At 37.4% G+C, this 13,128-nt stretch overlaps 1 protein-coding gene across 1 annotated transcript in view; it reads left to right on the top strand.

Annotated features, from left to right (window-relative positions):
* Window positions 1-13,128, top strand: part of LOC134665023 (NADPH oxidase 4-like) — a 29,451-nt gene that overhangs the window by 7,813 nt on the left and 8,510 nt on the right. Inside the window, exons 4-7 of the mRNA XM_063521794.1 lie at window positions 3,222-3,319; window positions 6,191-6,369; window positions 8,226-8,340; window positions 10,346-10,441. Of these exons, the coding sequence (XP_063377864.1) occupies window positions 3,222-3,319; window positions 6,191-6,369; window positions 8,226-8,340; window positions 10,346-10,441 (488 nt within the window). The remainder of the gene's footprint in view (window positions 1-3,221; window positions 3,320-6,190; window positions 6,370-8,225; window positions 8,341-10,345; window positions 10,442-13,128) is intronic.

The following is a 13,128-nucleotide window of genomic DNA, read 5'->3' on the forward strand; positions in this document are numbered from 1 at the left end:
CAGAATTTCATTAGGTATAAGTACGCAGAGTAGTCAGTTGATCGATACGCAGATTTACTTTTCGTAGAATTATCGTTTGATGAACGTCAAAATTGCCCGAGTAAATTAACCATAGGTAGGTACACTACTCTACCTCCTTTTTATTAACCATGCTATTTAGTTAGGTATCAATTAAACATCTGGTGAAATGCGAAAACTGTAGAAAACAACAATGAAACCTTGAAGCTTATTTTGTGATTATTTACACACTTGTATCATTCACCGAATTCACAAAAAAAAAACATTTATATTACGAGGATAAAAATTTAGTTATTAATAAAATAACACTTTTATTATATATAATTACAAGTTATTAACATAAATTTTTTTTCAGAGCCAAAAAAATCTCCGTCAATTTATAAATATGGTTAATATCTGTAAGTAATATCGTCGGGTAACAAGCAACAGTCACTACCTAATAAGTACTATCGAAAAATTAAAGTAACAATGCATTTTATTACACTTTGTAACCCGGTTTATTGTCCAATAATTTCAATGGTGTTAGTTAATGACTTTTGCTTGTCACCCGACGAATAAGAAAATGCATTTTTTTAAGTTCACGATCGTTAGTAGGTAGATCTTTAAATACCGGCAGTGTCCACAGGTAAAACCGTCCACAGTACTTATATTAGGCCAAGCAATAAAAAGTTATAGAGGGAAATGCTAGGAACACAATTTTTGAGTCCATGACTTTGTTTGGACCTAGTTAGGAGGTGAACATATCAAAAGTCCCCGGCCGTAGCCCCGGTGCTGGGGGGTAGAGGGGGGAAAGAAGGTCTCATTTTTCGGTTTTTCACTTATATCTTGGAAACTTTGCGTCTTAGCGACATGACTACTAAGACAAACCAAAAGCTGATAAAATTTGTTACAAGTTTTATTCAATCAAGTTTTTCGTTATCTTGAATAGTTTTTGAGATATCCGATCTTGAAAGTTTATTTAGGGCTTTCAATTTTATCTTGATATCTACATTAGTGAAGCTGCTAGGCCGTGTTTGGTATCATTTTCGTATAAATCGGGGGTGCTGAATTTATTTTCAAAAATTGTGTTCCTAGCATTTCCCTCTACAACGTTTTTTGAGCATTCATTTCCTGACCTATACGTAGTGTGATCGAGTGCCACTTGACAAAAACTTTATAAAAGATATAAAACGTTACTCGACTGAAGGTTGCTTGATGAAAAGATTACTCTAATGAAATTCTTCTAATAATTGGTCTGCTAATTTACACAAAAGCGAACTGAATGATATGTGAATCAAGAGTCTACCAAAAGTTAGTCGGCCAATAGTTACATCTACGAATAATTGACTCTACGAAACCATTTTCGGCGAAACGTTACAACGTTACAATGCGACTAGACAATCTGCTAAAAATTGTAAAATTGTAAGTGTGTATTATAGACTGAAATAAATCGCTTGCGATCCCTCTGCGAATTTATTGGTCGGGGAATCATCAGGTACCCTCCACTCGCACTTGGCCGAATTTGGAGTGGCTGTGACCACAACCTTTTTTTAGGGCTGGATCCGCGCCTGTAGAGAACACACAGTCTACAGAGGTCGGGAATTAATTAATACCTCGATTGACTGCTTTGCTTTCGTTCGTCCGCGCGTCTTTTCAATCAAGTATCTGCGGTATTCCGGCCTAAGCCGGCAATGTAGAGACCGTTTCCATTTTCCAACCTAATCAACTTTTAAGGGGCTCACTGATTAACTTAACAGTCCACCGGACGGTATCGGCCGGTCAGTTATTCGGAACTGTCAAAATTTTGTTCTAACTGACAGGCCGATACCGTCCGGCGGACTGTTAATCAGTGGGCCCGTTAAAGGGCGCTGCAAATTGTGACGGCCAACTTGATCCTAGCTCATAGAGTCTGTGCGTAAAGTGAAGGGTCGTGAAATGTATGGGGCCCAATACATTCCACGACTCTACTCTTTCCGCACAGACTCTCCTCTAGCTGGGTTTGAGAATAGTTATAATAACCCGAATGCCTTTTCGTCGTCTTAATTTAATTCGCGGTGAACAAAACGCCTCGTTTCATCGTCAATTATCACAACAATAAGGACAATTATTTTATGAATCGCATATTGAGGAAACATAGTTTGACTATTGTACGCATGCTATCAATGTCAACAAGTCCGGAATATCAATAAATACGCGCGAGCTACATCAAAGCCGTTCGGTTACATCGGACATCCGTGCATATGCATAATTGACGGTGTAATAAGGCAAGTATGCATGCAACGCGCTTGATTTATACACATGTATCTACATAAAATTCCTGTAGCCCGGAATGCATCAATACCGTCCCATAAATTCATAGTAGGCGTGCAGTTAACACGGCTTGCTTTCACAAAGCGATACAGCCCTAAATCACTTTAGAGCTAAAAGGCCCCGGTCTGGGAGCACCATTAAGTTCTTGAGACGGGGCTAATGGTGGGCACCTAGCTGCTTAGAATTTCGAGCTAGTTTTGCTGTTAAGTTTCGTAGGAAGCTGTAAGTACCTATATAAATTTCGTGATATAACTTGGTTTACTGCAGTGTGACTACTAAATGTGCCGTTGTATTGAAGAACACACAATTGACAGTTTGCTTAGGGCCACTTCCACCGTTCCACTAACCCGAGGTTAAGCGCTTAAACCGTTAACTTAGTGTCAAATTGTACTGGTAACCATAGTAACTCCAGGTTTTATTGGTTAACCCGGGGTTAGCTTAGTGGACTGGTGCAAGTGGCGCTTAGTCGTTATAAAGTAGGGTGACTTATATAAGAATTAAAAAAACATGGGTGATTAACATTACCTATATGTTTGTGTAGAAATGAACAGTTTGAAATGATTACTTACTATTAAAAAGTCAACAAAAATAAACGACGTAAAATAATTGCCAAAGTCGGCCCGTTATTAGTTACAAAGCCGCTTAATTTTATTGCACGTAGCATTTTGAGAACTGTTAATCAACATTTTTGCTAATCTTGAGTTGAACGCGATAGTCCTTTTCTTTATTCTTTACAATATTTTGTGTTGATGTAGAATATATTAGATTTTTTCTCCGGGAATAATTCACTAAAACACACTGCATAAAGTTGCTTATTGTTTGTTGTTTTTGCTTCTGGAGGACACAATAATGCATCAAAAAACTTCCACAATATCTTTACCTGTTTGTCCATTAAGTTGAAAAGAAACTTTCAGTCATACATTCCATTTCCCACTTCGTGAACCTGTGGAACTTCTCGAGAAACTACGACCAGAGCCGGAAGGAAATTAACTTCGCGAGCTACAAGAATGAGGTTAGTGCTTTGTCTTAAACTTAAGGTTTGCTTCCAGTTTAGGAAATTGGTAGTGTGTTAAATATAAGGACATTGGAGAATTTGGGGCATTCCACAAAAAGGTCTAGGTACAGTCAACAGTAAAAATATGGGTGCACAAATCATCTCAAAAATATATATCCCATAGCTCTTATGTCAGCGAATTAAAAACTATGGGACATATTTTTGAATAAGTTGTCATGGACGTAATGTATACCGGGTGTGGCCTGTAACATGAGCAAAAAATTAAACTGTAGGCTGTACTCCTCATAATGACCAACATTTGTTCAGCGACTTTTAACTATGACTTGTGGTTTGATTTTTAATACACTTTAAAGTTTATTCTAAGACGCAATGTATTGCGAATTTTGTTATGTTTAAGGCGTGACAAGCAACGTCAATCACAATGATATGGCATGGCGATGGGGTCCATTGAAGATAATATTTATTTTGTATGAAAAATAGGGAGTCTAAATCACTTCATAATATTTAAAAGTTGTTGCACAAAAGTGTCACCGTTTGAGGAGTACAATCTATGTTTTAATTATTTGCTCGTGTTACAGGCCATGCACTCCCGGTATTTGGCAGCTACATTAATAATCAGCAGAAATCTTAGCTACCGTTGAATTTAAAGCTACATATCAAACGTTATCATGTCAAATCGATATTTGGCTTCTTAGTCTTATCAGAAGTGTTAAAAAATATAGATAATAGCGTGACGTACCCATACCTTTTCTGGAACGCCCCTTTTGTGTGACATGAGTATAGGTAGATAGTGACTTTGCTGAATTTGCTTGATAGGGAGATAGTGACTTTGCTGAATTTGACTTTGCTGTTTACCTAACTAAAAATGACAATCTAGCTGACTTGACTGACGCAAGTGGTTCCTATCTCTATTTTGAAAGAATAATTGAAACAAAATGTATGTGATACCTAATGTAAACTACTTTTTGAATAAATATCTTCTAATTAAATATACTAGCTACTAGAGAATATTATCTCCTGCCTGCGACTTTATCTTCATGGGATGATGATAATAATTGATAATAACTATAATACTATCTCCACGCCAAATTTCATCTTAATCGGTTGAGCGGTTTCAGCGTGAAGAGGTGACATACAGTGTGTTTTCTGTAACAGGAGCAATAAATTAAACTGTAGGCTGTACCTCTCAAACTGACCAACATTTGTTAAGCAACTTTTGAAAATAATTCATGGTTTGATTTTTATTACATTTTAAAGTTTATTCTAAGAACGCAATGTATTGCAAATTTTGTTATGTTAAAAGCGTGACAAGTAACGTCAAACACACTGATGTCAGCGTACTTTGAAGGCAATATTTATTTTGTATGAAAAAGAGGAAGTCTAAAGGATTCATAATTTTTAAAAGTTGCTGAACAAATGTTGGTCAGTTTGAGGAGTACAGCCTTTAGTTTAATTCATTGCCCCTGTTACAGGAAGCATCCTGTATGTCACCTCTTCACGCTGATTGGCGTGTGGTTATATCTATGTTTTCAAAGGGCGTATTCTAAATTAAGTTCTTACGCATGAATGGATAAAACAGCTGTTCATAAGATTTGCGGTCGTAAATACGGCCCGTTTACTGATCCGTTGAATGATTGATTAAGTAAACAGTCTTTCAAATAGATAAATTGAACCATCATGATTCAGCTTTGCGCTCACACACATCATTAGAATACGTTTTAGTATAATACATTACATTCAAGCATGGACTTGAGAATACACGGACACCACGTCGCTAGGACAAAACTATGATTTCAAAACACGTGATTTTCTTATAAAGTAAGGACGCTAAGCCCCAAGAATTTTGTACATTGACTCGCCATTTCCTGTCTCTATCGCACGCGCATTATTATTGATGACCCGCTTGCCCAGTGGCATTGACCACCGGCAACATCGGCGGGACAGCAATCCTGCCAAGTCAAGCAAAACAAAGAGGCTCGGCCGTACTATCCTTTTCTCGAAGCCATTCGGTCATTTTCAATGTTCTGTAATTTTGCGCTGTATAATTATGTGGCTGCGATAGAGATAGGAAATAGCGGGTCAATGTACGAAATTCTACGTGCTTAGAGTCTTTACTTTATTTAGGTGCGATACGCATACAGTCACACCGAAGGCAAGGGCTGAGCGGTAAATGGATCAAACCCGATAAATAAGTATGTGTGTATACAAAAATTTCAATCGAACGACCAAAATGCCGTAATGTAACGCAAAACGCATGCAACTCTAGGTGACGTATGTAGAATTCCTTATGACATCATATCCGGCATCCTTGTCTGTCTCAGCGCGGAGTCTGCGTTCTTAGGTCCATGCATAAACCGACCCTATTAGGTCGCGTAATCACATCCGAATAAGCGAAGGACCCCTTATTATGCCTATTGTGCAGCCGTCATGCCCATGTCACGTGTCCCGTGATTATGTCCAGGTGGATGGATCGGAAACCTTAAGTTTTGTGCTAATAGGTAGGGTAAACATATAGGTTAGGTACTATAAGTGGTTCTATGTGAGGTTGTACCACGCAGAGTAAGGTTGGCATAGTTACGGGAGTTATAAATGTGCTGTAAAAATCAAATCAGATCTTTGTCTTATTTATCAGACTGGCGAAATGAGCTGGATATGTAATGTTTTATATATCAGACTCTGGTGGTTAAAGGGTTAATAGAGTCGTGATCGACATAAGCCAATATACGTTTGAAAAGTTATAAAAAATTTGTACAGCTATCCGTAACGGACTGTCACAAGTCACAAAGGTCTATAAATAAGGAGATAGTACGATAGCCCTAAGATAGTTCGTTACATTCTTCAAACTTATTCCCATGGGTGTGATTTCAGAACCCCCTTTTCCTGCTAATGAGCCCAGCAGGCCTAACTGGTGCGGCCATGCTGGCCATTACCGTCTCCATGGGTCTGACGTCACTACGAGTGGTACGAAGGCGCCTCTACAACTGGTTTTGGTATACGCATCAGCTCTACTTGCCATTTATGGCTCTGCTGATAGTTCATCCATTAAGGTAAGCTTGCTTATCAATAGAAGAGTGACTTTGTAGCAAATCGTTATGTAGTTGTACCTTGACGGCTCTACCATGTGTTCTGGTGGACCCACCAGCTGTACTTGCCGTTTATGGCTCTGCTGATAGTTCATCCATTAAGGTAAGCTTGTTTATAAGATGTAGAGTTACAATATTGGCAGCATATCGTTGATATCGTTTATGTACCTACATTGGTGGCTCTACCATGTTTTCTGGTGGACGCACCAGTTCTACTTGCCGTATGTTTTGTTGATTTTACATATTTTAAAGTGCGCTATAATAATGTAGAATTACCCTATGGGTCGACATTAAGTCTTTTTATTTATCTCACAATAATAATCTAAATAACTAATAAATTATAATTTTCACTACAATATTAACATAAAACTACTAACTAATCTAGCTTACTGACTAACTTATACTAAAACTAAACTAAACCACGAATTAAATATAAAAAACCTCACCAAAGTCTCCTGCCTCTGGAATGGTGCCAAGGATGCTGGCGGCGTTGCCCCTTTGCACCGCTAGACTTAAACGCTGGGCAAAGAAGGAGCCTGCTCTGTGGTCGCCCGAGACACCTATTAGCCGGACCGACACTTCTTTTATGAATTAAGTTGTTATGTGGTTGTGGTACCTGCCGCGGCGACTTAACAGTGTAGTCTTGAGTACGTAGGACTTAGGTAGGCAGACTACTCACATCGTCACATCACTCATTTGGGATATTTACTCTATGCCTTAGTACACACACCCCCATTAAACTCTTGAGCCTAGTGGCTGTCTTAGTGTTCACTCAACCTTCTTACAAATAGTGACTAATAGATGTCTTATCTTTATAAGAATCTACTACTGTAGATTGTAGATTTATTGTTATTTATTTTTATATTCTTTCTTTCACGTGACATACATACCAAAGCTTTTAAGATACACATTGTTCATGGAAATCAATGCCTACAGTCGAATGATTCGAACGTTCGTTAACGCCTGTCATCAACCATGTGTCCAAGTATTAAATCCTCTTTCGTAATGCCATGACCTTAATAAAGGCTTATTTCATAATTTTAACTGGATTCCATTACTGTGTTACAATTAACAGAGAGATCAAACACTAATTCTTAAGTAATTGATGTGCGTTAATTTTACATACGGCGACGTTTAAGGAACGTAATAGGTATTTACCTAGTTAAGTAATTACCTATAGATATTTATCCAGATAGGTAATATAGTAAATATAGGTAGGAATAGGAAATTGCAGAATTTAATAGTATATAGTCATCAGGGAAAATGGCCTAACGAGGAATTTATTACACGGTGGCCATTCGGAGAAACGGCTGAACGAATAATTCCAACACTCATTCAGGGAATCGGACAGACGAAAAAAACCAATAGGTATGGAAAGCCGAAGCTGGTTACTAGGTTTAGTATAACTCGTAAAATGCATCTTATTATTCAATCATTATAAAATACATACTCGTAAATGTAATGTAAGTCTAGGAATTCCTTATCCTTAGAAATAGTGGCGCAAAATTTTTACTATAGTCAAAAAAAATCTAAATAAATGTGTCTTATTGTGATTACTTATTTTATATTGTATGAGAATACGGAGCCGTCCATTGTCCACACGTAGGTACCTAAGTGGTCACACTTGGTCCATTTTACAACATCTATAGTAACATACATGTTTCATAATGAAAAACTATTTGATATAGTGCTTCAATGCCGAAATAGTCAGCTCTGTTTAACGTTTTTACTTTTCAGTAAATAATTTATTGAATGTTTCTGCAGCACTTAGTGTTGAGTTTATGTTTGAACATTCTCAGTGAGATCACTTTTGTTTTCAGCGGCGTGCTGAAAAGGGAGTTGCTACCAGAAGAAAGACTGAATTATGACTATGAAACTAATAATACGTATAACTTCTCAGGGAATTCTCCTGTTTTCGTTCCTATACAATCAAAGGTGAGTGTTGTTGAAAAGTGTATTTACTTTGGAAGTCGTTATACGGCGCGATTCGGGAAATATATTAGAGATTCAGTAGATATGAAATAGTAAAGATATGTGACGTTCCACGGAAAAAGGTACCATTGCCCCGGCTGAATATTGAAGCGGCATTAATAATAGGGTAAGCGCCAGCCGCCATAAGGTACCTTTTGCCGTGGAACGTCACATATCTTTACTATTTCATATCTAGTGCATCTCTATTCTATCTATCTTCATTTCCCGAATCGCACCGATACTTTTTAGTAGTTTGTGTAGTTTGTGTAAAATACCAATGTAAGTAATACCCCAGGCACTATAGTGTCCAATACCATTGCTGGCATCTACATGTAACTATTACATTTCAAGAAATTGTACAACACTCTACGATCCGCACACACTAAGATTCAACGTTTGCACGTGGAACAATTTTTATATGTCGCGCAGCTCACGAATGCGGCAGCATATTAGTATGTTGGTTGCCTTAAATTATGCCTGTCACTATGCCGTTTATAATGCTTTCAACTAATCAAATTATTAACTGCACCTAGTTCATTTCCTGCCATTGCAGTAAAACGGTCTTTGGAACTATTTCGGTCAAATTAGTTACGGTTTTCAATAACAGCTCGTTCCATGGACTTCGGAGCAGTATTTTTAGTCCCATGCATTGCTTACCTTTCTTAATCTTCTAAATGTAAGGGTCAGTTGCACCAACCTATAATCCGCGGATTAATTCAGTTAAAAAATTGAATTCAATACGATTATTTTTATATGAAAATAAAATAAGCGTTTCCTTTTTAGGATCATGATATTGAAATTACTCGCGCCTGTCTGTCTGTCCATCTTACACAGTCGATTTTGCTCCGGTACTACTAGACCGGTTCCATTGAAGTTTGGTACACTGTATTCGTAAGTCGGTGACCTAAAGGTGGACGTGTAATGTAAATAAATGAATTTTATACAATGGGGTCACTGCTGTGCTCTTCGAGGAATAGGAATAGAATCGGTGCATGATGATGCTTCCTACCGCGCCTTCCATTAAACTTATTCATCAATGACCTCGTTCAGTTTTAATGACGAATCAATCAACAATGCCATTATCTGTTGCATTTCGGCATTGGGCTTTATAATAGGGCCATATATAAATATATGTGTATTTGTACTGTACTATAATGTCTAATTTGGAAACGCTCTTCAGGCCCCCAGCTAAATAATGCGTTAGAAATGTGCAATTAACATTATTACTAAAGCCGTAAATAGTAAAATTACTTTTGTTTAAGTGTTAGACCTGTAACTTTATTATCAACCCTCGTACGCCTAGAAATGTATACTCTAGGTGCGTGTTAGGTAAAATTAAGATAATGAAAAGGGAAATGTTTCAAAACCTAGTTCCTAATAGCTTTTCGTCTGGGTTTCTTTCTACCACTTACGTAAGTTTTTGGCCTAATGTTCTTAGTTGCTGAACTAACTCTAGCTTAAGCCTCAATAACGCAGTTTCCGTTAATACACAAGTTTTGTTGTAATTTAGAACTATTAGTACGTATAGCTAGCGCTCTATTCTCTCTCATTTGTCGACCTTTTGCCTGAGGAAGTGTCCTCATAACAGATTTGAACATTTTGAACAGCGTGCACTGAGGCCACTCGTTTGCCCCGCCCGCCCCGACTTCACACGGGTTACACAAAACCCCTAACAAATTATACACCTAAACGTCCTAAACCTTCTTCAAGGATCAGGCAATCTATTGATAGGTGAAAACCGTAAGAAAATCCGTTCAGTAGTTTTCGAGTTTACACACAAACAAACAGACGCTGCGGAAGACTTTGTTTTATAAGGTGTAGTGATGACGTCCATATAAGACATCCCGCTCGATCATCCACTAAGTTTGAATGCTATGAGTTTAATATAATTATTTCATGTAGGTACATACTACTTATAGTAGTTAAAAAAAAAGTTTTTTGTATTAAAGCTTTTCTATTTCAATTTCAGACTTGGATTTGGATGGCCTTTCCTCTTTCGTGTTTTTTCCTTGATCTCCTGTGGCGGGTTTTGTCCAGAAACCGAGCGAGAGTGGACATTATACAGGTGAGTCATAAAATAATGTCTACATTGCATATTGTTTGAAACAAGGACCGCGGATGTTAGGGCCATTTACGCGTTCCAGGGTTCGCCAATTATTTCGGGGTTAACCGTTTATACAAGGTTTAACTGTACTGTATAAACGGTAAACTTAGAATTAGTTGGCTAACCCTGGAACGCGCAAGTGGCCCTTAGGTCCACTTGCACCATCCCACTAACCCGGGGTTAAGCGGTTTAACCGTCAACCCAGTGTCAAACTGTACTTGTAACCATGATAACTCCAGGTTTAACCGGTTAACCCCAGGTTAGTATAATGGTGCAAGTGGCCCTTAGCGGGTTAGGGATGTGCGTGAAAGTAGATGGCTTCTTTCCGCACATTTGGCCGTCATTGTACATTTGGTGCTGCCTATCTATGGAAAATCCGGATCTATATCTGAATCCCTAAAGTCTTTTCTCCAATCTTTGCATTCCCTAATATTGTTTGTCATAATGATCAGTTGTCCTAACACTTGTATACCCTAATTTTGGTTTCCCTATTATCTACTGGCCGATTTTTTTTTGTCCTAATATGTTTTTCCCTAATGGCACTTTCCATATTGGGTATTTATCCTAATGTTATGTAGCATAATTCTTTTTTTGCCTAATTATTGTTAGGCCTAAAAATTATATATCCTAACCATCATGTTACCTAATTTTACTTAGCCTATCGTTTCTTGACCTAATACTCGTATGTCCTAATTTAAATTTCCCTCCTAACCTAACCGATGGCAGCACTTCATTTTTGCGAGGATCGCAGTTCTAACCTAACCCACTTTTGTGACAGCAGTTCGTTTTTTCGAGGGTCACAGTTCTAACCTAACCTAACCCACTTTTGTGGCAGCAGTTCGTTTTTTTGAGGGTCACAGTTCTAACCTAACCTAACCCACTTTTGTGGCAGCAGTTCGTTTTTTCGAGGGTCACAGTTCTAACCTAACCTAACCCACTTTTGTGGCAACAGTTCGTTACCATTCATTATGGAAAGTAATTGTTATGATAATTGATCAATAGGAAAAGTAACTGTTATGATAATAGATCATTAGGGCAATAGCCATTAGGTCAAAACAGTTAGAGCATGTTATTTTATGCCAAACATTGTTAGGGATTTCGAAAATATGGTAAAAAACTTTAGCGATTTTGATAGTTATGGTATAAATGCTTAGGTCAAATGATTCTTAGGCTAACCATTACATTATGGAAAATATTCGTTATGACAATTGATCGTTAGGGCATGTGCCCAATAGGACAAACCAGTTAGAGCAAGTGACTTTAGGACAAACGTTGTTAGGGATTCAGAATGACACCCGGAAAATCCTAACTCATCCTGCCGTGAAACAATCGCATTTATTTTGCTTATTGCTCGTGTGTAGAATGTCGCCATTCGTCTGAAATGGTTCAGTTTTATAGTTAGACCAAGATAAGTCAGCAACGATTTTGATAGCACACGCAGTGCAAGTGTTGTTTTAAATGTTAAACTTCTTTGAAATTATGACGTAGGTATGTGGGTATAAATAACACTTGCACTGCGTACGCTATCAAAATAATTGCAAACTTTTCGTGGTCCAACTCAACTTTTTGTAAACAACGCATTCGGAATACCTAATATATACATACTTAATATAAATTTATTACCTCCAACTCTTAATAGAGATATGTTTTTATAAATCTGCGGCGCAACATTACGGTACAATTTATCGAGCAATTAATATTCATAAATAACCGTACTACCGTACATAGTCTAAATGAAATTAGTAAATTAATGGTGCTATTGCCGGCATTATTTTGATAAAGTGCCGTTTACACTGGGGGGCAATTCAGAAAGTTTAATCCGCTACAGGTAGACTAGACTAGCTAACACGGGTTTATGTCTAGCCAGCGACTAATAGGCCCACTTGCACCCTTTCACTAACCTGGGGTTAACCGGTTAAACCTGGAGTTACCATGATTACCAGTACAATTTGACACTGGGTTAACGGTTTTACCGCTTAACCTCGGTTTATTGAGATGGGATGGAGTAAGTGTGCCATAGTTTAATTAAACAAGAGTAAATACCTCCTTGAAATAGCTTTATTTTGAGTATTAACTGAAAATGTTATTGCATGTATTAATTATTGTAGAGTATTGTTGAATATTGTAGAGTAAATCATTGGGTTGTTGTTAATTGTAGGTAACGCTATTTTTCTAATAGGTATTTTTGTTTTTTGTCTCTCAACTTTTAGAACCTTCTCAGAGGTCTCACTAGACGGCTCTAATAAAAAATTTACTAAAATGCTTTTATAGTCCGACCGTAAAACGTCTGCAGCGATTTTGATAGCCCACGCAGTGCAAGTGTCATTTTAAACGTCAAACTTCTATGAAATTATGACGTATACATAACACTTACACTGCGCACATAGGTCGGAAATCACGATTTAGGCCGCCAAAAATATTTTATTGCATTTTTGCGCTTTATATACGATTTCGAACTAAGAAAACATATTTTTAGATAATTATAATTATTATTTTTAAATTTATGGCCCTTTTTTCCAAAAAATGCTGGTTTTGCTCCTACTCGCTTGATTATTTTATATATTCATGATATATATTATAGTAAATAAATATGTATTTTCTTTCATTGAATATATAAATGCTGTGGCTATCGGACCGGAATTAACTTG

This window comes from Cydia fagiglandana, chromosome 6 (assembly GCF_963556715.1).
Source record: "Cydia fagiglandana chromosome 6, ilCydFagi1.1, whole genome shotgun sequence".
NCBI classification, from domain to species: Eukaryota; Metazoa; Arthropoda; class Insecta; order Lepidoptera; family Tortricidae; genus Cydia; species Cydia fagiglandana.